We start from the raw sequence: 26,695 nt of genomic DNA, 5'->3' as shown, positions 1-26,695 counted from the left end.
CAGACATTTCAAATTAGTCCATCAACAGAACCCTAAGAGTTTGAAATTCTGGGGGATCGAAAGGGTTATTAAGCTCTGGAGGGGTGGAAATTTTATTAGACAACTAAGTAAAAGGGAGTCTTATTGGATATATGAAACCAGAGTTCTTTGCCCTGAAGGGCTAAATGTAGATTGATACCAATTGTTTGATTTCTGATCGTTGATGTATTAATATTTGTAGGAGCAATTGATGGCTGCGGATGATGTACACACTTCTGTCCTAGTTTTTTCCTATTTTTAATCATATATATTTTTTATAATATTTTTAAATAGTAACTTTATATATTTTGGGGATTATATCATAATTCTCCATTATATAACATAATGTTTTTTATATTGCACACATCCTATGTGGAATGATGCATTTAAATAATCCATTAGTGCTATTTTTTGTTATTATTTATATATGTTTACCATCGGTGTACACTGACCAGTTTCCGTTTGTCCATTTTACGTTGTAAGGGGACACTTCCGGAATTGATTTCCTGGTCTTGGATGCGCCGGCCATGAATTGTTTATTATCACCATGGTTACTCGCCTAGTATAAAGCGCGGGTTCCCATGTCGTATCTCCATCTGCTGAAGAAGTCCCCGCCCACTGGGACGCAATGCGTCCAGAACGAGGATACGTTGTGACGTCACCCGCGACCATCGCGCATCCTCAGAGAGTTGTGTTGTACACACCATCGTTCTAGCCTGCTTACTTTCACTGGTTTAAGTGCTTTACTTGTGAGTGTATCTTTTTATCTTTTTTAATAAAATTGATTATACGGAGAGCACTATTTTTGCTATTATTCTCTGTTCCATATGCCAATATATTATCCGAGAGTGTCCCGATCCAGCTATATGACGGAAGTTATGCACGCCGATCCGCTGTGTTCCATACCTGTATGACCCATAAGGGAATGCCTATTATGACCCTCTATAATTAAAGGGTCCTCGTTATCAGGTGAGAGGCCACTCTTAATAATGGTGGTGGGCACGTCAATTTGTCACCTGTTCCGGCATGCTGTTTGATTACACATGATTGGTTGGATTCACTGGATGACTCAGACTTTCTGTGCTGTTTTGAACTTTGAGAGATTTTAAATGTGTTTTGCGGACACCGATACTATCTCAGCACGTAGTCATATTATATTTATGCTATTTATTTCATGATATACATCACATACTCTCCGCATTGTATGTTATTTTGTATGTTTATTTTTGATTTGGCCTTATTTAGCGCTGCACCATCTGCTTATACATATAATTTAAAATACACCTATGATAAAAATTATAGACTCTTAATTTCTTTGTAAGTGGGCAAACGTAAAAAATCTACAGGGGACCAAATAATTTTCCCCACTGTACACTTCTGATTTGATGCCACTGCTGTTCAGCTGACCGATTTTTTTTTTTTTTTTTTTTTTTTTTTTTTTTTTATTTTTTCCACCTGGCTCCTTTGATTTTTCAATTGGAATTGTTGGGTAGGAGAGTGGTAGTTCCTAGAGAGCCTTCTAATTTCCGGTAAGGCCAGTGACCTTGGTGGTATAGTAGAATATTCTTATCTTTCTCTAGTTTTAGAATTTTGCAGTCAAGTTCACCACTGTTGACGACCTTGCACCTATTCTTGTGCCTGTGGAAGTGACATAATGCAGCACAAGAAATTCATGTTGCCTCCTTAAAAGGCATTGCCTTACCTGGAATGTGATGACTTTCCAAGAGTTTCTTAAGCTTTTGTACACTTTCCCATTGAAATGTTTTTTTTCTTTTTACTTAGTTATATCATATACTTGACTGTACAGGCTGCACTGTATCTAATTTCTTGTAATATAGGAAAAGAGCGATGATGAAGATGCAAGCGATACAGAAGAAAAGCCTAAGAAAAGGAAAAAACTAGAGCAAATTCTTGTTACCTTGAAAATGGTGCACAAATGGAAGTCAGAAGCTAAGGTGTGTGTATACAAATGTTTATCACATATATAGTTTGAATATGTCTAACACCATCTACTTGTTACATTTTTATTTTTTTTTTTTTGAAAATGTGTTTTATTGAAGTTTTCTTCACATACACAATAGAAAAAAAACAAATAAACTAAACAAACCCATTCAAATATAAAAGGAACGCGCTACCCGTGCAGGGGTGATTGAGAAAAATTAACGCCTTTATGGCTAAGGTATGCAGGAGTAACACATGAATTAGTAAGGTGTGTGGTTGAGAGGAGGATCATTGTATCAAATAAGAACATATAATAAATATAACAGCATCATTGGTTATGAGCTAGCAGTCTGTGGGTGGCCCCGCCCTAGTTTGGGAAAAGAGGAACTCGAGGAAGATGCGACCGTGGCAGTGTATCAACGATCATGATGATGCCGTGACGGGATCAGCTAACCACTTTTACCAAACTCGATCATACTTCTTAGGACAACCCCTGTTTGCATAGGTGTACTTATAGAGCGGGAGACTATTATTAAACTTTTCCAGAAGGGGGTGAAAGGGGGGACCGGCCTCTTCCAATGCAGTGCAACAGCTTTCCTGGCATAGAAAAAGGCCAACCAGTGTTCTTTCTGCAACAGTAGGAATCAGGTTTTCTATCATACCCAGTATACAGATCTCCATAGAGAGGGGTATTTTAGTTAACAATACCGTATTAATAACAGACAAAACCTCTGACCAAAACCTAGTGATAACCAGGCAGGACCAGAAAATGTGGGGAAAATCACCAGGGGAGTTGTCACATCTCCAACACTCTGAAGAATGAGAATACCTCATAACATGCAATCTGGAGGGTATAAAATAAGCCCTATGGACAATTTTAAATTCCACCAGTTTGTCCCGTAAGGTGACCAAATTATGGAATGGGAGATCCCAGATGTCATCCCAGTCATCATCATCCAGGTGTGGGATGTCCCACTGCCACTTAGCTCTAAGACTATAGGTGTGAGGTGGGTTTTTCCGTACAGTCTGTGCGAAGGGTGGATTGAGCCACTGTAAGGGAGGCATGGTGGAATTGACTGAGAAAGGCATGGGAGAGCTGCAGATATATAAATAAATAAGGCAGGGGGGGACATTAAAATCAGAGGACAATTGTGACAGGGATTTTAGAGAGCCACATGGGGAAATGCGTGAGATTAGCTTCATGTTATGTTTGGCCCATGCACCCGGTTCAGGTAGCATATAAAAATGGGGCATGGATGGATTTAGCCAAAGTGGAGCATTATGCAAGTGGGTACTCTCTGACAGGTGTTCATACTTGAGTCCCACTGTCCATGTTCTAATGGTAGTAAGCATTGATGGAGTAAGTGGGTAAGGGGCCTTCGGGCCTCTGAACAAGAGGAGCTGCAGTGCTTCAAGGGAAGAAACCACTGCCGCCTCTAACATGGCAGTAGTATTGGAACGGTCGGGGAAAAAAACACCAAGCTGCTGTCACCAGCTGTGTAGCCAGAAAATATTTATAGCAATTAGGGAGAGCCAGGCCCCCTTGACTAGTAGGGTGATCAATTTGTATCTCGGGGAACTAGCCCCCCCAGAGAATACTTGTTACATTTTAAAGCAGAATTCCAGAGAAGCAGCAAAAAAATACATTTGCAATAAACAGTTTTCTTGCTGAAATATTCTAAATTCAGTTTAGCTTCTTTTTTTTTGCTGCCTGGAACTCTTCCCGTTGTGTTCAAATCTAGTTTACAGCTGATAACATCTGCTAGCACAGACAGGTATGTGTAATAAATATATATATATATATATATATATATATATATATATATATATATATATATATATATATATATATATATATATATATATATATATATATGCTTTTTTTTTCTAAAATCGCTACGCAAAATCAGTGCGAGATAAAAACCACCATTTTTTTCTCTAGGGTCTCTGCCAAAAGAAATGACAAAAAAAAAAAAAAAAAAGCATTATATATATTGCTTTTTTTTGCCATTAAAACACCATATATATATATATATATATCTCTATCACATTTTTCTCAAATCTCCTTTCAGGACAACCTGACAGCGCTGCCCATTTTCCAGTAAACACATGCAGTCTTTAAATCCCTCCTCTTCCACCATGGCTATAGTTATTGTGTTTCCTCCGCCATGGTGGAAGCACTTGCTGGAACCAGGGAGCTGCGCCTTCTCCAAGGTGGAGGGTGTAGGTTTACCTCTGTGTCTGTGTCCAGCTCAGGGGATGCAAGGGCTCGGGGGCTCTGGTGGCTGGGCGGGTGCCGCTGCTGGTCAGCGGCGTGTCCCGTATGTCAGTTCCGGATCCCGGCCGGCGGGTGACGTCATCTCCAGTGACGTGGCTTCCTGCAAGGGTATGGCGCTAGTGGTTTCAAGCGCCTGGAACGCAGAGGCTAGGGGGCGGGTCAGTCAACCGCTACTTCCAGTTTTGGCCCTCGTTGATGACGCCAGGAGTGGGAAAATGCAAAAACCAGAGGGTTTCTCAGTACCCCGCTGTGTTCTCTGCCAAAGATGGAGGAGAGACCGACAGCCACGGTGGAAGCAGGCACCCCAAGCACTGGTCAGGCCAAGGTAAGAGGGTACAGTGGTGCCTTTATTCTGATCTATATGAGCTTATGTTTTGCTGTTTTGTTGCATCCTCCCTGCAGGGGGCCTGTGGCTGCACGGTCAGAGGTTACTTCACTCAGACCCTGGTGGACTGGGTGGCTGCTGTTGGGAATACACTGCTCGGGGCACTGTTTCCTTTCTGTCTGGTGGTGGTCTAGCTGTTTCAAATCCACCAAGTCAGAGGAAATGTCCCTCCTGCAAGAACCCCCTTAGAGATTCATGGCAAAAGGCAATGTGCAGGTCCTGTATTAAGGACTTGGTTGAAGAGGAAACGTCCCAGAAATACAAGGACTTGTTCTCTTCAGCATGGGAACTTACAAGCTCACGGAGTTCAGTCAAGTACATGCTGGTACAGAGCTCGGCAGTCCAGGTTGAGCCCCAGCATCCATCATCCAGCCCAAGGGCATCCTCCTCCAGAGCAGTGGAGGTTGTGGACTCAGGTGATGAGGGGGCAAATACTCTTCCCTCCCTCAGGGATTCAGACCAGGAGGAGGAAGACGATAGCTGAGCCTCTAGGTACATGCTATCTTTGGAGGAAGTGGACGACCTTCTGAGAGTGATCTACACTATCCTCGAAATCCAGGAGGAGAAGGTACAACTGTCGGTTCACGACAAAATGTACCAGGGACTGGATGACACTAACACAGAGTATTCCCAGTTCATAGAATCCTCTTGGAGACGGTAAAAAAAGAATTGGAAGGACCCTGAGAGAGGCCCCTTCTTTTTCAAGACCCTTAGGAGAAGGTTTCCCTACGAAGATAAGGAGTCAGAGGTATGGAATAAGAAACCATGGGTAGATGCTGCATTCTCGCAGGTTTCCTGATGCACAGACCTAGCACTCGAGGACATGGGGGTGCTGAAGGATGCGATGGATAAGAGCGGACTCCCTCCTATTTTTGTAAATATTTTTATTATCTTTTCATGTGACAACACTGAAGAAATGACACTTTGCTACAGTGTGTGTAAATTTGCTGTCCCCTTAAAATAACTCAACACACAGCCATTAATGTCTAAACCTCTGGCAACAAAAGTGAGTACACCCCTAAGTGAAAATGTCTAAATTGGGCCCAAAGTGTCAATATTTTGCGTGGCCACCATTATTTTCCCTCACTGCCTTAACCCTTTTGGGCATGGAGTTCACCAGAGCTTCACAGGTTGCCATGGGAGTCCTCTTCCACTCCTGCATGACGGCATCACGGAGCTGGTGGATGTTGGAGACCTTGTGCTCCTCTGCCTTCCATTTGACAATGCACTACAGATGCTCAATAGGGTCTGGAGACATGCTTGGCCAGTCCATCATCTTTACCCTCAGCTTCCTTAGCAAGGCAGTGGTCGTCTTGGAGGTGTGTTTGGGGTCGTTATCATGTTGGATTACTGCCCTGCAGCCCAGTCTCCAAAGGAAGGGGATCATGCTCTGCTTCAGTATGTCACAGTACATGTTGGCATTCATGGTTCCCTCAATGAACTGTAGCTCCCCAGTGCCGGCAGCACTCATGTAGCCCCAGACCATGACATTCCCACCACCATGCTTGACTGTAGGCAAGACACACTTGTCTTTGTACTCCTTATCTGGTTGCCGCCACACACGCTTGACACCATCTGAACCAAATAAGTTTATCTTGGTCTCTTCAGACCACATGACATGTTTACTTGTGCATCATCTTTAGAAGTGGCTTCCTTCTGGGATGACACCCACGCAGACCAATTTGATGCAGTGTGCAGCGTATGGTCTGAGCACCCACCCTTTCAACCCCTGCAGCAATGCTGGCAGCACTCATACATCTATTTAACAAAGACAACCTCTGGATATGACGCAGAGCATGTGCACTCAATGTCTTTGGTCGACCATGGCGAGGCCTGTTCTGAGTGGAACCTGACCTGTTAAACCACTGTATGGTCTTGGCCACTGTGCTGCTGCTCAGTTTCAGGGTCTTGGTAATCTTCTTATAGCTTAGGCCATCTTTATGTAGAGCAACAATTCTTTTTTTTCAGATCCTCAGAGAGTTCTTTGCCATGAGAATTTCCAGTGACCAGTATGAGAGAGTGAGAGCGAGAACACCAAATTTAACACACTTGCTCCCCATTCACACCTGCGACCTTGTAACACTAACGAGTCACATGACACCGGGGAGGGAAAATGGCTAATTGAGCCCAATTTGGACATTTTCACAAAAGTACTCACTTTTGTTGCCAGCAGTTTAGATATTAATGGCTGTGTGTTAAGTTATTTTGAGGTGATAGCAAATTTACACTACTTTACATTGTAGCAAAGTGTAATTTCTTCAGTGTTGTCACATGAAACTATATAATAACATGTATTTACAAAAATGTGAAGGGTGTACTCACTTTTGTGAGATACTGTGTGTGTGTGTGTGTGTGTGTGTGTATATATATATATATATATATATATATATATATATATATATATCTCACAAAAGTGAGTACACCACTCACATTTTGTAAATATTTTATTATATCTTTTCATGTGACAATACTGAAGAAATGACACTTTGCTACAATGTAAATGTAAATTTGCTGTCCCCTCAACACACAGCCATTCATGTCTAAACCGCTGGCAACAAAAGTGGGTAGGCCCCTAAGTGAAAATGTCCAAATTGGATCCAGTTAGCAATTTTCCCTCCCCGGTGTCATGTGACTCGTTAGTGTTACAAGCTCTCAGAGATTATATATATATATATATATATATATATATATATAATATACACCGTATTTATCGGCGTATAACACGCACCCCAAGTTTAGGAGCGAAGTTCCTTCCACTGTCCATCTGCAGTATGTTTTGGTTTTAAATTTAGCGTCGCCGGCTAGATCTTTGGCTCCTCTCGCCGCCGACATAAACTGAGCCAAGTGCACTTGGCTATTCGGCTCTGCTCACAGTAATGCCCCCCGTCCCTTGGCCCGGCTCCTATGATGGACACAACACCGGTCCAATGGTGGGACATAACGGCTAGGAGGCGGGACTGGGCGTGACTGCGGAGATCGGCGTATAACACGCACCCATGATTTTCCCCTGATATATATCCCTGTCTGTGCCAGCAGATGTTATCAGCTGTAAACTAGATTTGAACACAACGGGAAGAGTTCCAGGCAGCAAGACAATAGAAGCTAAACAGAATTAAAAATATTTCAGCAAGAAAACTGTTTGTTGCAAGTGTTTTTTCTTTGCTGCTTCTCTGGAATTCTGCTTTAAAATGTATGTATGTGTGTGTAAAAAAAAAAAAAACAAAAAAAAAATGATATATATATATATATATATATATATATATATATCTATCATCATAACATCAGACATATTATATAGAGCTTGCCAACATGTTTTGCGGGCACAAGCTGCTTCTTCAGGGCTTTATATATATTAACAAATATAATTAACATTGATATTGGCATAGAAACATACATTTCTCCATTTCATGGGATAGGGCAAAGGGGGAAAAAAAGGGGGGCGGGGTGCAATATATATGTGTTTTACAAAACTTTACTGTAACACCCTAAAGCTTAAACATTAACTTACCTCTTTTGAGGGGAGTTTAATAAGACTAGAGCAGCCAAAATCTCCTGTAGCTGTGCATGGCAACCAGTCAGCGTCTAGCTTTTATTTTCAAAACCTAAAGTAGAATTCCAAGATAGACTGAACTTGCCTTAACCCCTTCGTGTCTAAGGGTAAAACAAATCTAAATGCCTAAGGCCAATTTAGCATTTTCGACATGTGTTAGTAAAACCGTACATATCATCACAACTACTTTGTGCATCCAGGTGGACTATACCTTTTTTTTCTTTTTAGGACAAATTGGGCTTTTTATTTGGAGCTAAATGATAATGGATATCTCCTGATATTTTTTTTTTTTAATTATTATTATCAAAGGAAAACTGTCCAAAAATAGTAATTACAAAAAATTTTTTTTTTTTTTTTTTTTTAATGTAACTGTATTTTTCTTGCTACTACCATAACCTAACACCAAACACCAACCCAAAATAAATTCTCCTGATGATCGCAGCAATACCACATATGTGTAAGTTAGTTGTGGTTTGTCCCCATAGTACAGCCCAGAAACAATAGTGCACATTTTAGCTTTTTTTTTTTTTTTTTTTTTTTAATCCTACCTAAAATACTGATACTAACTGGCACTAATAAGAAAAGAAAACAATCCTATCCAAAAAATACTGACCTTAACCCAAATATGTGGGCCCACAGAAAACAGCTCAGTGCAGAGGGACCGCATATTTTCGTACGGTTGGAGTGAAGGGGTTAAAAATGCTCTATCTCCCCTCCTATCTATTTTCAGTTTGCGCCGGTCACATCCCCTGTGTCAGTTAGTGGCAGCTGCAGGGAAGAGGAGAGAGCCCTGACAACAGATGGGCCATAGGAGCCTATAGGTGCTGTTGAGCGCTCTCTCCTCTCCCCTGCAGCCAACAAAGCAGGCTGAAAATAGTTACAAATGTATAAATATATATAGATCTATATATCTTTCTTACACAGATTATTCAGCATAGGTGTTTGGAGAGGGGAAGGAGCATTTTTAAGACTAGGTAGGTTTATCTTGAAATTCTACTTTACCTGAACAAGCCGAAGATGGAAGCTGATTACTATGTCCATCTACTTTTTGTTTTGTCTACTTTAGTTTTAGTAGATTTTTGCCACTTTGTTTTGTTTTTTTTTTCACCTTTTTAATTTTCACACTTTTTGTTTACAATCTCTTTAACTTTGTTGCTAGATGGACCTAAGGCCACGCCTCTTTCATGAAATTGCTCAAGCTTTCAAAGCTGCAGTGGCAACAACCCTAGGAGATGAGGGTGACGATCCCAGCAGATTTAAAATAACGGACACTGAAGGTAAGGCAGTCTTACCTGTTAGATAATCTCAGTCCTTTATATGTACTAAGTGGTCAGCTGGTATGTGGTAAGAGGTATTCACATGTAGACTTTTTTGTTTTTTAGTCTTCAATGCGCTGGTGACATTCTGTATCAGAGACCTCTTTGTTCACCTAGAGAAGAAACTTGATATGAAGCCTTCTAAAGGAACCAAGTAAGTGGCAAATTATTTGGTGGAAGGTTTTAAGTGTCTTTTATTCTTGTAATCAAATTCTGACAATGAGCTTCTTCTAAAGAGGAAAGGATCGCCACTACTCCCAACCAGGGCCGGGGTGACCCTATGACTAAGCTCCCGGTGGGCGTGGTGAAATTGCTTTGGGGTGTGTGGTTTGGTGGAGACGTGTCGGCTGAGGCTGCTCCTTATTGTTTGTTCAAATGGGCTGGTTGGGAGTAGTGACAAATCTTTCCTCTTTACATTTAAATGGCATTTAAAAAAAAATTAATTCACTGATAGAGTTGCAATCATTTATTCTTTTATATTTGCTTGGCATTCATCTTTGAACCCCTTTAGGCCGACCTAACACAAATATGCGGCCCCATTGGACTGGGATTTTTTCCATTAGGCTGCATATTTGCGTATCTCCCTTTGTGCTGCACAGAGACCAGGGTCTCACGGTGAGTAACGATCGGACCAGGAACTGTTGATTCCGTGTCACCCGGACTCTGTGATAGCCTATGATTGGCTGTATAGCCTGCCTTTTTAGGTAGGATAAAAAAAAAAGGCAAAATGCGCACCATTGTCTTTAGGATTTACTACGAGTGCAAACAACTAAAACACACGTGTTATTGCTGTGATCGTCAGGAGCTAGAGAATTTAATTTCGATTGTTCTTTGTTGGAAGGTTATGGTAGTAGCAAGAAATATACAGCTAAATTTAAAGCGGTAGTAAAGCCTGCTTTATTTTTACCTACAGGTAAAATGAATACCGTATTTATCGGCGTATAACGTGCACTTTTTTTACCCTGAAAATAGAGGGTAAATCGTGCAAGCGTGTTATACGCCGATATCCGTTTTTTTGCCAACAGGGAGCGTGGATTGGGCTCTCCGCCTGGGTGCCACCTATTGGGAGAGTCTCAGGCCGGCCGCCCTGTCTCTGCTGGCCATGGAACAGCGCTGCCAGTAAACTCTATAGTTCAGAAAACATTAATGCAGTGCCAGCCCTTTGTCATATACCGCTCCTCCTGTGTAACTCAATGTAAATCTAAGCCTCTGAATCCCTTAACGCCGCTTGTTGTAGCTGCTCTCCTCCTCCCGCTCCGCCTCCTCCTCGCGTGTAGCTATTGATTGGAGGAGGAGACCGGACACGTGACCGTCAATGAAAGAGAGGAGAGCAGTCACATGATCGGGTCCACGAGAGAGCAGCGTTAATGGAGGTATTTAGAAGGTTTTATTTACAATGAGTGACACAGGAGGAGCGGTGTATGAGAAGGGGCTGATAGTGTGAGGTTTTAGAATATGCTTGCAGCGCGGTCCTGTCCCAGCACTCGGGGTGCAAGGGGGGGTTCTTCATAATGAAAGGGGGCTGTGTGTTGTACGGGGGTCTGTGTACTATGCAGGGGGTCCGTGTATTATGCCGGAGGGCTGTGTAAAGTTTTTTTTTTCCTGAAACTTCCCTCTTAAAGTTAAAGTGCGTGTTATACGCTGATAAATACGGTATCTCCTAAACGTGCACCGTTTAGGAGATATTCACCCTTGATACAGCAGCTGACATCACTGGCGCATGCGCTCTGAAGGTCCGGCATACCAGAGCTTCTTGCTGGAACTGAGTGCTCCCACGCACATGCACGGGTGTAACATCATCATGGCTCCGGCCACTCACAGCGCCGTAGCCCGCAAACCTGGAGGAAAGAGTGGAGAAAGATGTCAGCCCTCTCAGCGGTGACTGCGTGCCGCTGGAAGAGCTTCCTTCTAAGGTAAGTCATAATGTGCTGGTATGCGATGCATACTAGCACATTATGCCATTGTCTTGCAGGTTTTTTTTGTTTTGTTTTATTCGGCAGAAGTTTACTACCACTTTTAAAAAAATTGTTTTGTTTTGTTTTTTTATATTACTATTTTAGGACAGTTTTCTTTTGATAATAAAAAATCAGGAGATATCCATTACCAAATGAAATCCCTATTTGCAGTTTAATCCACCTGGATGCACAAAGTAGTCATAATATGTACAGTTTTACTAACACATGTCAAAGTTGCAAAATTGTGCATAGGCATTAAGATTTGTTTTATTCTTCGGCATGAAGGGGATAAGGGGAAAAAAAAATGTATTGCAGGAAAAAAAAGTATTGTTTTTTCCCACAGTAGCATGTTAAAAATTGCACCCACGATCAGGGGAGGAGGGTGGGGGCGGTCTGCAACATGTTATACCCTTTACTATGGGTGTAACATGTTCAGAAAGGTGAACTTAGCCTTTAATAGTTCCTAACCATATGCAGAAGGCATGTCCGAATTAGACCGTAATGGTGGGCTATGGCATCACAAGAACAGAATTTGTACAAACTTCCGCAGCCTTTCTTTTTGGAGCATAATCTCCTGCATAATCTTCAGTCGGGGATATAGGTTTTAAGTCACTCAACGATATTATTTATTTCCAAATTCGGGTCAGGTTCTAAACTTACTACTACAGTGAAAAATATGCAGCGATAGAGGAAAAGATGACAACATACAGCACACAGCTTGTGTCCATGCGTGTTTAGTGGAATACTGTGTTGTGTTTTGGGAGTAAGAATGACATGATAATTCATTCTTTTGCAAAAATGTTCTGGAGGATTCCCATTTGTAACCATTCATGTGCACATTCACTCCAGCTTGTCATTTCAGCAACTCAAACATTTTTCAGTCCCCAGACACTGATAGGTGATGCAAGCTAATCCACAATTAACCTATGACTTTTGTTTGTAAGGTTATCGAATCCATCAAGCTGTGCTCTTTGGAAGAAGCTACGTTTGGATATTAAGATGTATTTAAACTCTGTCATCCAGGTAATCTGATATGTTTAAGACATTCATATCTTGGACTATAACAAAAAATTATTGCAATACCTACCATCATGCATTTATTGAATTGAACATTTAATCAGGCTTTTCTTGTATATGGGATGCTTGAAACACACTGACATTGAAGACTACAGATCTTGTCCTACTAGTGTAGGAGTTTTCACATTGTCCTGCCTGTCATCTCCTGCTACACTGCCAACTAGATGCAGGCAGAGAGTATTGGGAGTACTTTCAGAATTCCTGCCTTTTGCTGCAATTTGACTCTGTTAGTCAAAGATATCAGGGTAACAGTCCAGCACCAAAACTAGAGCATTATGGACTACTTGCAGCACAAACCCCTCTTCCACTAACTCCGGTCTCCTTACCATCACTGTGTTTAAGTAGCATGTTTAAAAATCACATAATGTTGCCACATAAATAATTGGCTTACTATGGATTGGCTTTTAGTGCCCACCTTATATTTTTCTCCACGTTGCTGAAACAAACTGATGGCTTAACGATTGCTATAGGCAGCCCTTATTACTCCCTGTCTAACACACCCAGAAGTTTTTATTTTTACATTTGTAAACAATAGTATCACTTTCAGGGAACTAGACCAGGGGTAGACAACCTTTTGAGCAGCATGTGTTTGCACAGGCACCTAACCCTGGGTGCAGGGCACGTGTCTTGCATGATCACTCTGACTTCTCATCGTCTACCTACAGCCCACAGCAAGTATTGGGACTTGTTTATTGACTGTGACTACCAAATAAGTGTTCTGGCTTGGGCTGACACTCCACTCAGCTGTGTTTCCACTTCCCTCTGGAGTTTTCACAGCCCTGTTTAACCCTTCACAAGCCATGGCCTTGTGTATACACAGGTTTTGGGGGGGCCTCCAAATCCCTTTATCAGGTAGGGAGGACCTACTGCAATAATCACCCTGCAGTGGCTCCCCTAGGGGGTCAGATTAGTTCTGACGCCCTGAAGTTATTTGGTATTTCCACTGTTTAAGGGGCACAATCCTCCACTTCCTTTGTGTGGATCTGTTGGAGTTCAGATTCAACAACAAACTGCAAAAGTCTGTGTCCAGAACCAGGGACCCTCATGTGTTTGTTATAGATGCCCTAGTGACTCACCTTGAGAAAAGGCCAGAGCCCCTGAAACGCATAACGACCCCACCCACACCCGACATCACACTGTGTTTTAACAGCTAGTCGCCTCTGCTTGTGGCCGTACACACAGCAGATCTGCCCACCTTGTGTCTTATACTGATGCACTCACTTGCCTGTTGCTGCTGCATGATTAGCCAGACCCCGATGGTTGTATTAACTTTTGCTGCTCTATAGTGCTCCTGACCCATTTGGACTGGACACAGTCCAAGTGTGCTACTTTTTTAATAAACTGTTCCAGTGAGATTCCAGTAACTCCAAAGCCCTACTTGTCTGTGTCTCCTGTATCAGAATGGATCCCCCCGATCGGTTACAGGAGCCGCGGGAGTTGCATGGATCATCTTTGGGCCCATGATTTCTCCCACTGAGACTGTTTAGTGTGGTTTTTAGTACACACAGTGTGTGTGTGTGCTTTCTATTTTGTCTTTTCTGCAAGTAACTTTTCTTGGTTCTTTACCAGGTTAAGGTGGTGTAGAGGCCTCCATCCTCTTTCCTATATTAGGTGGTTTCTCTTTTTACAGTGGTTTTGCAGAGCTTTTCCCCTGCTCTGTTTTTGGCATGTTGGCCTTGTGGTATTGCCCACCCTTCATGTTCAGTGTTTTGGGACATGAAGGTCTACGTCCTCTGTGTCCTGTGATGTATGCTTACAAATTAAGAATTTTTGGTTAACTTGTAAACTATCTTTTTTTTTGGGGGGGGGGTACATCGTAGGACACAGAGTTCCCTCCTATCTACTCTGTTCCTCGGTGCTTGCTACAAAACACTCCCTGTGCATGGATTCTTACTTTTTTTGGCTAGTGTCTATTCACCTAAAACTGGCAGCGTAACCCAACCAAAGTCCTCTGTTTTGTGTGATATACTCAAAGAAGGATTTTACAGGTAAACCAAAAATCCTAATATTTTGGACTTCTCCTAATGTTAGTACACTAGCAGTGGTGGTCCGTCAATAGGGGTGCTCGGGCACCGCCCCCCAAAGCTGGACATGGGGGGGAAGCCTTTAAGGGCGTCCGGTTACTAGACACTGAGCTGTCCACTAGAAGCTTGACTGCTGCAATCAGGTGATTGCTGCTGAAAAGCTTTGTTTGGCCTGTGAACAGGGCGCAGGCCATGCGTCCTGTTTACATTCACAGTCCCCACTCTACATTGAATCATTCGTGATTCCATTCCACCCTGTTGCACCTGTTTGGCTTGGCCAGAGGACGGTAGGCAGGGCTTATCATGGACCCATCACTTCCAGTTTCCCCACCACTCGGAGAGCACAGCCTGATGGAACGGACGGTAAGCCAAGTTACTTAGCTAAGCAACACTGACCATCCTCCTCAGTGCCGCCTGCAGGCCTCAGCTGCACATGGGGGATAATGTTGATGATTTTCCCAGCACCGACAGCCGCCGCTTCGCATAGGCGTACATTACACAGCTTCCCCACTTCTCTCCCCAGCAGAGCAGCCAGTGCTTCCATCTTCCTTCCTGTATGTGGAGACCTTCCTCCATCATCACTGACTGCAGATATGCATCATCAGTCCTGTATACAGCTATGTACATAGTAACAGGACAGATGATGTATATCTGCACTTCTGCAGTCACAGTGATGATTGAGGAAGGTCTCCATATACTGTCAGGAAGGAAGATGTGGGTGTATATAGCTGTACAGTTTAACTACAGGACAGGAGGAAGGATCATCATCATACTATCTCTGTCTCTCTGCTCCTCCAGCCGTGTGTATACCCTGTCCTGTGATGCTGGGCTGTATACTCCTGACACTATGAGTGGAATACAGGGAACGGGAATACAGGGATCTTTACCAGCCACCACTGTACAGTAGTAAATTGTGACGCTATCTGGTTTAAGAATAGCTATATATAACTGCATAACTTCTTTTTTCTCAGCTCCTGACTTGTCTGACAGAAGCCACGGTTGGTGCAGCTCTTCTTCAGCATGTGGTCAACACTGTGAATTTTTACCTGTGCTTCCCGAAACACACCCGTCAGCTCTTAAAGGTAAGTTATATCAGTGTTTCTCAACTCCAGTCCTCAAGGCGCTCCAACAGGTTATGTTTTCAGCCTTCACATTTTTTTGCACAGATGATTTGGTCAGTTTCACTGCCTTTGTAATTACCACAGCCGTTTCATCGGAGGGAAATCCTGAAAACATGACCTGTTAAGGTGCCTTGAGGACTGGAGTTGAGAAACACTGCGTTAGATTTCCAGGTTCCTTTAAAGAGGATGTAAACCCTCACATCATATATCCAGTGAAGTGAGCAGCCTCAGCTGGTACACAGAGATGAAACAAATCCTCCTACGTATGTTTAACATGTATATCTGCTGTCTTCAACTTTTTAGACTCTTTAGAAAGTGCACATCTTATTAGAAAATTTTCTTCCTGTTTCAGCAGTGGGAGGGCAATCTGTGCATACACTGTGTGTGAGCTGATTGGAGGAAAGGCACCCCCCCCCCCCCTTCACATAGACAGAGGAACAAAGATACTTGCAGAGCTGTGCTGTGAATAGACAATCTCTCTGCTTATCGGTCTCGAAGTTCCCTCCCCAACACAAATTTCCAGCTGCTTTTATCTCCTGTGTCGGAGAGTTTGTCAGAAGTTATCATGCTAATAACAGAGCAGCAGAAAGACACGGGACCCTAGGGCTTAGGAGAAAGATAAGTAAACACTAAAGATATGTGCCCATGTCAGATTTCATGAATCACATTTACATCCACTTTAAGTTTAGCCTAGTACATGCTGCAGTGGTTATGTTACTTCAACATTAGCACATATTCAGCCTTGGCTAGTCTCTTTTTGTATGTATTTAAGTGAAGCAATTGTATGCTTTGGTGTTTGCAAGAAATGTGAGTAGAAAGACATTTCACAAATGCTGTTTATGTAAAAATGAAAGATGGATATCACTTGTGTTTTTGGAAAGTCACAGAAGATTATAGTTACATACTAAATGTGTATGTAATAACTATTATAGGAAGCAATGGTCTGTGTTTACAGCTGTCATTCTTCATTCACATCTACTAAGCTCTGAACAAGGCACTAAAGGTTTGGGGCAGAATGAACAATTATGTATGTAACAGGATGGAAAGGTGCACAGGGGATAGTTTTCTTTAACCTTTGATCTGTTTTAAGCTTGATTGACAAAAGCTGAACCCTCTAATTCTTGAGTATAGTAGAGAGGGTGGGATATTGCGTAGATTTACTGACATTGCGGATATAAGCCAACAGAGTGTTCCTAGGCCCAGTCACATGTCGTAAGATTACTACTACTGCTAGCAATATTAACCTTTCTACATATTCCCTAATCTTCACTTTTTGAGTTATTTCATTTTAAGGTGTTTGTACTGATCATGAATTTTCCTTTGTGCAGCAAGCCATTGTTCTTTGGAGTACAGGAGAAGAAACCGTCAGAGTTTTAGCATTCTTGGTACTAAATAAGGTCTGCAGACACAGGCAAGACACGTATCTCAACCCAGTGCTGAAGGTAAGATCCTAAAGGGCACAATTACATTGTAGCTCTTTAATGCACATGTTGCAATGCGCTAAAATCTCCAATTTACCCAAAATAAAAATATTGTCTGTTCCTATCTCAGGACTACAGTGCATTTTGAGAAATGTTTTTTTTTTTCTCTGTGTTTTTAGTCCATTTGGGAGCCCATAGAAGTCAATGTTACCACATTCACACGCATGTTAAATGTGTTTTGAAGCAATGGTGGCGGAGTTTAACAAGCCTTGGTTAATGGCTGTTAACTCTCCACTCCAAATCCTAAAAGGGGAAAAATTCAATAAAAATGCTTGTCAATAAAGCATGTGGACACACAGAGGAAATGCATGTCTATGCTTGACAACGCATCTGCCTAACGCTTCAAAAAATGCACCTCCGTGCACACACAGATCTAATTGTGTCCTCACTTTACAGCAACCACTTGAACTTTTTCTTGGTTTGGGCTGCCTTGTAAAGATAGATTGTACACCCATGTCACCTTTATGGTAAAAAGTGAATCAATCCGATATATGCTAGCAACATGCATTAAAAATACTCCTTGGTTAAAAGCATATTCCCCATCTGCTTTGGGGCTGTTTTGCTTTGTTTAAAATGTAGGTGGTAAAAGAAATGTTCCTCATAACCACCAAATAGAATTTTTTTTATATTGTGAAAGATAATGTTACGCCGAGTAAATCGATACCCAACATGTCACGCTTCAAAATTGCACCTGCTCGTGGAATGGCGTCAAACTTTTACCCTTAAAAATCTCCATAGGCGATGTTTAAAAATTTCTACAGGTTACCAGTTTTGAGTTACAGAGGAGGTCTAGGGCTGGAATTATTGCTCTCTAAAAATCGCGGCGATACCTCACGTGTGGTTTGAACACTGTTTTCATATGCGGGCTCGTCGGGACGGGGCCCTATTTATTTTACTTTTAATGTTGTTATTTTTACGCTGTTCTTAAAATAAAAATAAAATTTGGGGTCACTTTTATTCCTATTACAAGGAATGTAAACATACCTTGTAATAGAAAAAACGCATGACAGGACCTCTTAAATATGAGATCTGGGGTCAAAAAGACCTCAGATCTCATATTTACACTAAAATGCAGTAAAAAAAATAAAAAAGCCAGCTTCTCCTCAGTCGGCAGCCAGGCATCTGCGGGAGAGAACGCGATCGTCTCCACCGATACCGGCGGAGATGACCGGAGCAGGGTGGGTTGGCACCCTGTAGACCACTTTTATCCTAAAGAGAAACGCACGGCGTTCCCGAAAATACGGGGGTTATGGCAGCTAGCTGCTACCATAACCCCGGCATTTGGCGTCAAATTACTGACTTACGGATACATTGTTTTGCGTAAAGTGGTTAAAGAAAGATAAATGCATACTTTTCATTATATCTGTATATGTTTGTCATAAATATTTTAACTAAATATGTGTATTGTGTCAGGGTTGCGGTTTTTTTTTTTTCCTTTTAAAAATTCATTCAAAGTGTCATTAAACCCACATCATAAAAAAACTATCAATAAATGGTGTATTGCATACTGTTCATACTCAGTCAGTCACTATGGAATAAGTTTTTTTGTTTTCTGCATAAAGCCTGGTTGACCCTTCTGTTCGCTGTCTCCCCCTTCTGTCCGTGTCCCAAACAGTGTTGGCAGCTCTGCACATGCTCAGTTTTCAGTGAGTTTCTATGTTGAGCATTTCCTCCCTATTACATCTGAGCAGCACATGTAACTATAGAATCACACACGTGGGCGTATACACAGTGCTAAATGACAGTCCACTTCCTCCCTCCTTCTCCATGCCCACTAACCAGCTAAACCCAAATAATAAAGATTTGATTTCAAATATATTTATTCGTATGACATTTTAAAACCGTTCACCGATATTAACGCCTTTAGCGCTTACCGTATGCACATTTGCGTTCTTGGCTTTCAGGGATTATACCGGGGTGACGCCTGCAGCTGCATGCATCACCCCGGTACTGTTGTTTAGAGCGGGCGGTCTGCTCTTTAGGGATAATGAGCAATGCGGCTAAAAGCCATTCGGTTGTTATCCCAAACGGACGGGAGGGAACGCCCCCCCCAATCCCGCCGCTCTCTCCGGGCCTCCCATCCCCCTGGGAGACCCGATACTCTAGCCGGCAGAAGTGCCGAATCGCAAAAGACTGCAACAAAGCCGGAAACGGCTTTGTTACAGTCTTCTATGTAAAAACACGAAAGGGACACCACTTCTGGTTTACTCGGCTGCCAATGGTGCCAATTTTTTTAAAATTACAGTATTCAGAATTGCCGTTTTTTGGCGATCTGAATACTTTGCAGTGTAAAGGAGGGATTAGGGGTCTTTTAGATCTCCGATCCCTCCATAAAGAGTACCTGTCACCACTTATTACTGTCACAAGGGATGTTTTTACATTCCTTGTGACAGCAATAAGTGTTCAGAATTTCTTTTTTTTTAAAGGTGACAATCTAAAAAAAAAAATAATAAAATAAGAAAAAAAAAGTTTCAAAGCACCCCCGTCAGCTTGCGCACCAAAGAAAAACACATACGTAAGTCAATAAGTCAAGCCCGCATATGTAAACAGTGTTCAAATCACACATGTGAGGTATCTCCGCGATCGTTAGAGTAAGAGCAATAATTCTAGCAAAAGACAACCTCTGTAACTCTAACCTGGTAACCATTACATTTTTTTAAAGCTTCACCTATGGAGATTTTTAGGTACCGTAGTTTGTCGCCGAGCAGGCGCGATTTCAAAGCATGACATGTTAGGTATCTATTTACTCGGCGTAACATCATCTTTCACATTATACAAAAAATTGGGCTAACTTTACTGTTTAGTTTTTCTTTTATTCATGAAAGTGTCTTTTTTTCAAAAAAGGTGCGTTTAAAATGACCGCTGCGCAAATACCGTGTGACATAAAATATTGCAGTGAGCACCATTTTATTCTCTAGGGTCTCTGCTAAAAAATACATTATGTTTGGGGGTTCTAAGTAATTTTGTAGCAAAAAATACAGATTTGAACTTGTAAGCAACAAATGTCAGAAATGGGCTTAGGCGTGAAAGGGTTAAAGTGGATGTAAACCCGAATTTTTTTTTTTTTTTGGTATAATGTAGAGTATAAGATTTCCTATCATTTGAGCCCAGTCTTGCCACACAGAGTTAATCCATCTCTGAGCAATCCTCTTTTATTGTTCAGTGAGAAAAACTTTGTCAAATCCTCCCCCTTGCTGTGAGTGACAGGTGATTTACATCTCCTGCACCAGCCTAAGACACAGGCATTATTTTTTAATTCCCTCCCCACGCCTTTCTTCAGCAGCTCTGCAAGGATTGGCTATTCCACACCTCCGCATGATTTGGCATGCTGAAGTCATGTGATTACTTTCCTGTCTTTTCACTGGATGTTAGAGATCATAGCAGAAGTTCAGCAGAATTTCAGTGTTAGAAATGCATATTGACAAGGGGAGTGTAGAGGTGGGCGGGGGAGTCTACTGACATCACGACTCCACCCACTGAGCTCCAGACAACAGACCCACCCACAGAATCTGCAGTTTTTCGGGTCTCATAACAGACAGAGGGGATACATTTGACAGGTAAAGATACATGCAGGAGGGATCTATATCCTTATAGATAACCCCTATGGCAGTAGTTTAGAAAGGATGACATTGGGTTTACATCCACTTTAATTTATTTTACTCTGTATTCCAAAGACTTTTTTTCTTTTTGAAGATGTGACTAGGAGAGAGAAGTTCCTTATGTTTCCCTGCAGAATGGCTGGGAAAGATCAGGGTCATGTGACAGCTGTATATTGATTAAGAAAAAGGTGCTTAGATTATATTTTTATTAAATAACTACAGTGCCACCATCCACTTACAGAAATATAAGGGACAAAGTAAATTAAACCGTGTGTGTTTAGTATCACTTTAACCTCCTTTGTAGTTCTGTGGTGACCAATTAACGCAACACTCTAGGAGCAAAACTTTTTTCTGGTTTTTGCTGTGTGCAGATAAGTAACCTACTAAGTATGGTTCTCCTAGGTCCTGATGGCTGTTATAGGTAATAATCCTTACTGCATTCATGCCGGATACTAATGTCAGCACCGAACTTTCAGCAATGAGAGATGTGACCCTCTTACAGTGGGAATCCTGTTCTTTCCTCCCCTTTCCTCCTCCTTTGTAAATTAATCACCTATTTTGTCCATAGCATTCAAAGTTCTCTGTGTTTAGACAAGGGGAGAGAACCAGGTGGGTAAATGACAGGATCTCACTCTAGTCCAACGCAATGCCCTGCACAGCAGAGATTAGACTGGCATAGGTAGAAGCAGCCAGTCAGCTGTGCTGCAGTGCTCACATTTTTTAAGGGACATGTTGGCAAGAGCAAAGAGCAGAGTGACCTCCCTCCCACCAAAGCATACTCACCTCCCTGACCTGCCTCCTTGCTTCAGGAGTCCACTGAAAATATTTCAATGTCAGATGGTGTCAGAGCTTACTTGGAGGGATGGCATCACTGCCCTGTCTACATACCAGCATTCAGGCCTGATGACTGGCCATCTGGCCAGAACAGGTAGGAGGTCACCAGGAAGAGGTCACTAGGAAGAGCTCCCCATATCAGGAATTCCTCCTTGATTACAGCAACAAAGTGAGGGCTCAGATGGAGCAAAGGGAGCACAGGTGAGTGAGTAAACCTTGCTGGAGGGATGAGCTATTATAGGCCCTGAATGGGCAAAGTGACAGCGTCTCTTTTAGCAGCAACACATTTTGGTCTTCTCAAATTTCCCAAGCAGGGCTGTGCTGTGCAAATCTCAGGAATGGATAGACATAACTGCAAATCGTTTGGCAGGTAAAATGGCTCTCATATATGTATTTTATCTGTGTAGTTAATGGTTTCCTGTTAACCGTTTGCTCTAAGAAATGCGGTTGAATATAACAATAATCATACCAAAATGTTCTGTTAAGGAAAGAGCTAGATAAACAATAGTAATTTTACTACTTACTATGAATGTTGGCATTTCTGTGTGCATCTGTTGATTTGATAAATGTCGTCTTCCTCATGCAGAAAATGTACATCTCCTATGTGAAGAACTGTAAATTTACATCTCCCAATGCTCTGCCCATGATCAACTTTATGCAGCGTACTTTAACCGAGATGTATGCGCTGGATGTCCAGGCCTCCTATCAGCACATATTTGTATACATCAGACAGCTGGCAATTCATCTGCGCAGTGCCATGACCCTAAAGAAGAAGGTGAGATGAGAATTGGCAGTTCAGCTAATATATGTCAGGAGCTGTTGATTCTGCCTGTAGTAATTTTCATTATATAATTCCTGCAGTCACTGCAGTTGTTTGCAGTCAAGTCATTCTTTCCCAAAGCAGAATTGCCCTTGTTATTTGTGAACGCTGAACTAATCTTGCACTAGGCTGCACTTTTATATGCAGTTGTGATATTTACGACAACGAATTAGTGAACAGAATGGTTGCACTGTTAACGATACTAAGCATTTGCTCGAAAACTTGTACTCATGCAGTTGCTCTGGTATCCTAAAACCAATACCTTTTGAGGTGCAATTCGAGCCCATACAAAATGAATGGGCTCAAATCACACTGAAAAGAAACAAATGTGATTTGAATATGAATGCGGTGCGATTCCTATTGGAATAGCATGCGATTTCCTACACTACTCATGTGGGAACCCAGGTTTGTCATGGTGGCTTCAGCCTGGGTTCACATACGAGCAGTGCGGGGAAACCACATGTGATTCTGACAGGAATCGCATCGCATTCTTGTTTAAATTACATGCGATAATTTGCAGTGCAATTTCAGCGCATTCATTTTGTATGGGCTCAAATTGCACTGTACAGTATCGGTAATTGGGATTGGTGAGTACTTGAGCACAACTCGTACTCGCTCTTAAAAAAAACTAGTATCTGTGCATCCCTTGTGAACAGTGTGTATGAGCAGTTATCACTAGTACAGTGGGGCAAAAAAGTATTTAGTCAGCCACCAATTGTGCAAGTTCTCCCACTTAAAAAGATGAGAGAGGCCTGTAATTGTCATCATAGGTATACCTCAACTATGAGAGACAAAATGTGGAAACAAATCCAGACAATCACATTGTCTGTCTGATTTTTGAAAGGATTTATTTGCAAATTATGGTGGAAAATAAGTATTTGGTCACCTACAAACAAGCAAGATTTCTGGCTCTCACAGACCTGTATCTTCTTTTTTAAGAGGCTCCTCTGTCCTCCACTCATTACCTGTATTAATGGCACCTGTTTGATCTTGTTATCAGTATAAAAGACACCTGTCCACAACCTCAAACAGTCACACTCCAAACTCCACTATGGTGAAGACCAAAGAGCTGTCGAAGGACATCAGAAACAAAATTGTAGGCCTGCACCAGGCTGGGAAGACTGAATCTGCAATAGGCAAGCAGCTTGGTGTGAAGAAATCAACTGTGGGAGCAATAATTAGAAAATGGAAGCCGTATAAGACCACTGATAATCTCCCTCGATCTGGGGCTCCATGCAAGATCTCACCCCGTGGGGTCAAAATGATCACATGAACGGTGAGCAAAAATCCCAGAACCACACGGGGGGACCTAGTAAATGACCTGCAGAGAGCTGGGACCAACGTAACAAAGGCTACCATCAGTAACACACTACGCCGCGAGGGACTCAGATCCTGCAGTGCCAGACGAGTCCCCCTGCTTAACCAGTACATGTCCGGGCCCGTCTGAGGTTTGCTAGAGAGCGTTTGGATGATCCAGAAGAGGATTGGGAGAATGTTATATGGTCAGATGAAACCAAAGTAGAACTGTTTGGTAGAAAAACAACTCGTCGTGTTTGGAGGAGAGAGAATGCTGATATGCAACCAAAGAACACCATACCTACTGTGAAGCATGGGGATGGCAACATCATGCTTTGGGGCTGCAAAGGGAACAGGACGACTGATCTGTGTACATGAAAGAATGAATGGGGCCATGTATTGTGAGATTTTGAGTGCAAACCTCCTCCCATCAGCAAGATCATTGAAGATGAAACGTGGCTGGGTCTTTCAGCATGACACTGATTCAAAAAACACCGCCCGGGCAACGAAGGAGTGGCTTCGTAGGAAGCATTTCAAGGTCCTGGAGTGGCCTAGCCAGTCTCCAGATCTCAACCCCATAAGAAACCTTTGGAGGGAGTTAAAAGTCCGTGTTGCCCAGCGACAGACCAAAAACATCACTGCTCTAGAGGAGATCTGCATGGAGGAATGGGCCAACATACCAGCAACAGTGTGTGACAACCTTGTGAAGACTTACAGAAAACTTTTGACCTCTGTCATTGCCAACAAAGGATGTATAACAAAGTATTGAGATGAACTTTTGATATTGACCAAATACTTATTTTCCACCATAATTTGCAAAAGAATTCTTTCAAAAATCAGACAATGTGATTGTCTGGATTTGTTTCCACATTTTGTCTCTCATAGTTGAGGTATACCTATGATGACAATTACAGGCCTCTCTCATCTTTTTAAGTGGGAGTACTTGCACAATTGGTGGCTGACTAAATACTTTTTTGCCCCACTTTTTTGCCCCACTGGGTTGTCTCCAGAAAAGTAATGGAGGGGACTCTAGTTCTGGTGACCTGGGGGGTCCCCAAGGAATTCCCTTCATTTGCAGAAATTTCCTCTCACTTCCTGTTTGGCTATGGAATAGGAAGTGAAGGTAAATCTTCACTATGGGACACTGATGGGGAAAAAAAAAAATCTGACGGGTTATAACCCTCCCTTCGCTTTATCCAAAATGTAAAGAAAAGTTTTGTCTATAGTTTTACTTTAAGGTCTCATTCACACTGGCACCGTCAAATCATAATTTCTGTGCAGCTAAAAGACATTCCAAATGCATGTAATGCTTTTTCAATGGTGCCATTCACACTATGCATTTACATGCGGTCAGTTTAGCTTTATTTAGAGAAACCAGAATTCTGTACGTCCAAGATCTGATTAGATGCACTATACGCGCCTAATCTTGCTTTAAAGTAGGAACATCTAAATGCAGGAAAAAGTGATCTTGGAAGATTTAAAGTTATTTATGCTTCCCATGACTTCTCTTGTGTTTAGTTTTTCTCATTCATTGTGATTGAGGCCTAAATGTATACATTCTTTGTCAGTCGCACAGCTAATTATGGTGATGGTGCTTTTTTTTTTCTGTGCATCTTTTCTGTACCCTGTATATATACAATGGCGGCATAGATTTGGTGCAAAGCTCCTCTGTTCATATCATTAACAATGCTGCCACCTGCAGCATATTAGTATTAGTGTATGCTAATGTTCTATTACAAGTTCAGTTACACCAAAAGTAGTAATTGTTAATGTAAGATTCTAGTAGAGTTCTTATTAATTTGCTAATTTATAAAATAAATATGGATGCCTATGAGGGACACAGAGCAGACGGGCGCATGTGAGGTGGGAAACACAGGCATTCCCAGGCAAACATTTACTTGAGCACCAGACTGAGACTTGGTAGCAGCGGCAGTTGCTGAACTACATTGCTCAGCAGTCAGTGCATTCTGGTAGTGCCTCTGCTTTTTGTGTTTTGCACTAGGGGCAAAAGAGGTACATATACCCCGAAAAATAGGGGCTCTAAGGGACTCCCTCAGGTTCTGAGGACCCCCGTTCTGCAGCACCTTCCCCCCTGAAGGACTGGGGGAAGCTGGCCAGGGTGAGACTTATGATTCCTCTTCTGAGGAATCAAGTGGAGAAGGGCCCTCTTCAGCTTCTCAGGATGAGAAGGTGTTAGTGCAAATTTTGGCTGGATTGGTCCGCTCCACATTCAGGTTACCCGTATCTGAGTCCGTTAAGAACCCTCCTTTGGTTTGGGTTCACTGAAGCCTCCTCAAACTACACATGCTTTTCTGTTTATGGTTACTGAAAAAGCTTATTTATTCTGAGTGGGATCACCCAGATAAACATATATTTTTTTTTTTCCCGCCTAAAAAAGTTTGCAACACTTTATCCTATGGAGGAAAAATTTACTAAGATGGGGGATATACTGGCAATTGATGCCGCCATTCCTCCGTATATAAGTCTGGCTTGTCTTGTCGACAACGCTCAGATACCTAGGGATCCAACTGATAAGGTTCCTGTTGAAAAGTGTTTTCTTCTTGGCAGGTTCAGTGGCAGAAGGTCCTAATAGCTCAACCTGCAGTGGCAGCAATCAGTCTGTCAATACTTGGGAGACCATGTTAAACAGGTCCTCAAAGTTTTACCTGAACAGCAAGCCCGGGGGTTTGCCAACCTACCAGCGGCTTTGTGTTTGCTGTTGACGCAATCAGAGATTCTATCATCCAAACCTTTCGCCTTGCGCTTGGGTTGGTACATGTGCGTAGAATCTTATGGTTGAAAATTTCAGCCGAATCGCCATGTAAGAAGCTTCTGGCTGGGTTTCCCCTTCATGGTGCAAGGCTGTTCGGAGAGGATTTGGTATACGTCCCTCTTTTAAACAGGCTCTGTCATCAGTGCCAGGAGCATCAGCCTCCAGGCAGTCGCGATGGCCTCCTCCGTCAGGCTCAAGAAATAAATCTGAGTTGACCCAGGGACAAA

The 26,695-nt window shown here is 42.2% G+C and overlaps 1 protein-coding gene across 1 annotated transcript in view; it reads left to right on the top strand.

Annotated features, from left to right (window-relative positions):
• The window catches only part of NOC2L (NOC2 like nucleolar associated transcriptional repressor), a 221,289-nt gene that overhangs the window by 17,339 nt on the left and 177,255 nt on the right, over positions 1 to 26,695 (top strand). The window contains exons 4-10 of the mRNA XM_073603046.1: positions 1,857 to 1,973; positions 9,332 to 9,449; positions 9,555 to 9,642; positions 12,388 to 12,466; positions 15,516 to 15,626; positions 16,994 to 17,107; positions 22,166 to 22,354. Of these exons, the coding sequence (XP_073459147.1) occupies positions 1,857 to 1,973; positions 9,332 to 9,449; positions 9,555 to 9,642; positions 12,388 to 12,466; positions 15,516 to 15,626; positions 16,994 to 17,107; positions 22,166 to 22,354 (816 nt within the window). The remainder of the gene's footprint in view (positions 1 to 1,856; positions 1,974 to 9,331; positions 9,450 to 9,554; positions 9,643 to 12,387; positions 12,467 to 15,515; positions 15,627 to 16,993; positions 17,108 to 22,165; positions 22,355 to 26,695) is intronic.

The sequence above is a fragment of the Aquarana catesbeiana genome, linkage group LG10 (genome assembly GCF_042186555.1).
Source record: "Aquarana catesbeiana isolate 2022-GZ linkage group LG10, ASM4218655v1, whole genome shotgun sequence".
Lineage (NCBI taxonomy): Eukaryota > Metazoa > Chordata > Amphibia > Anura > Ranidae > Aquarana > Aquarana catesbeiana.
The sequence above is the reverse complement of the archived record's forward strand: the minus strand, read 5'-3'. Positions and strand labels throughout refer to the sequence as shown.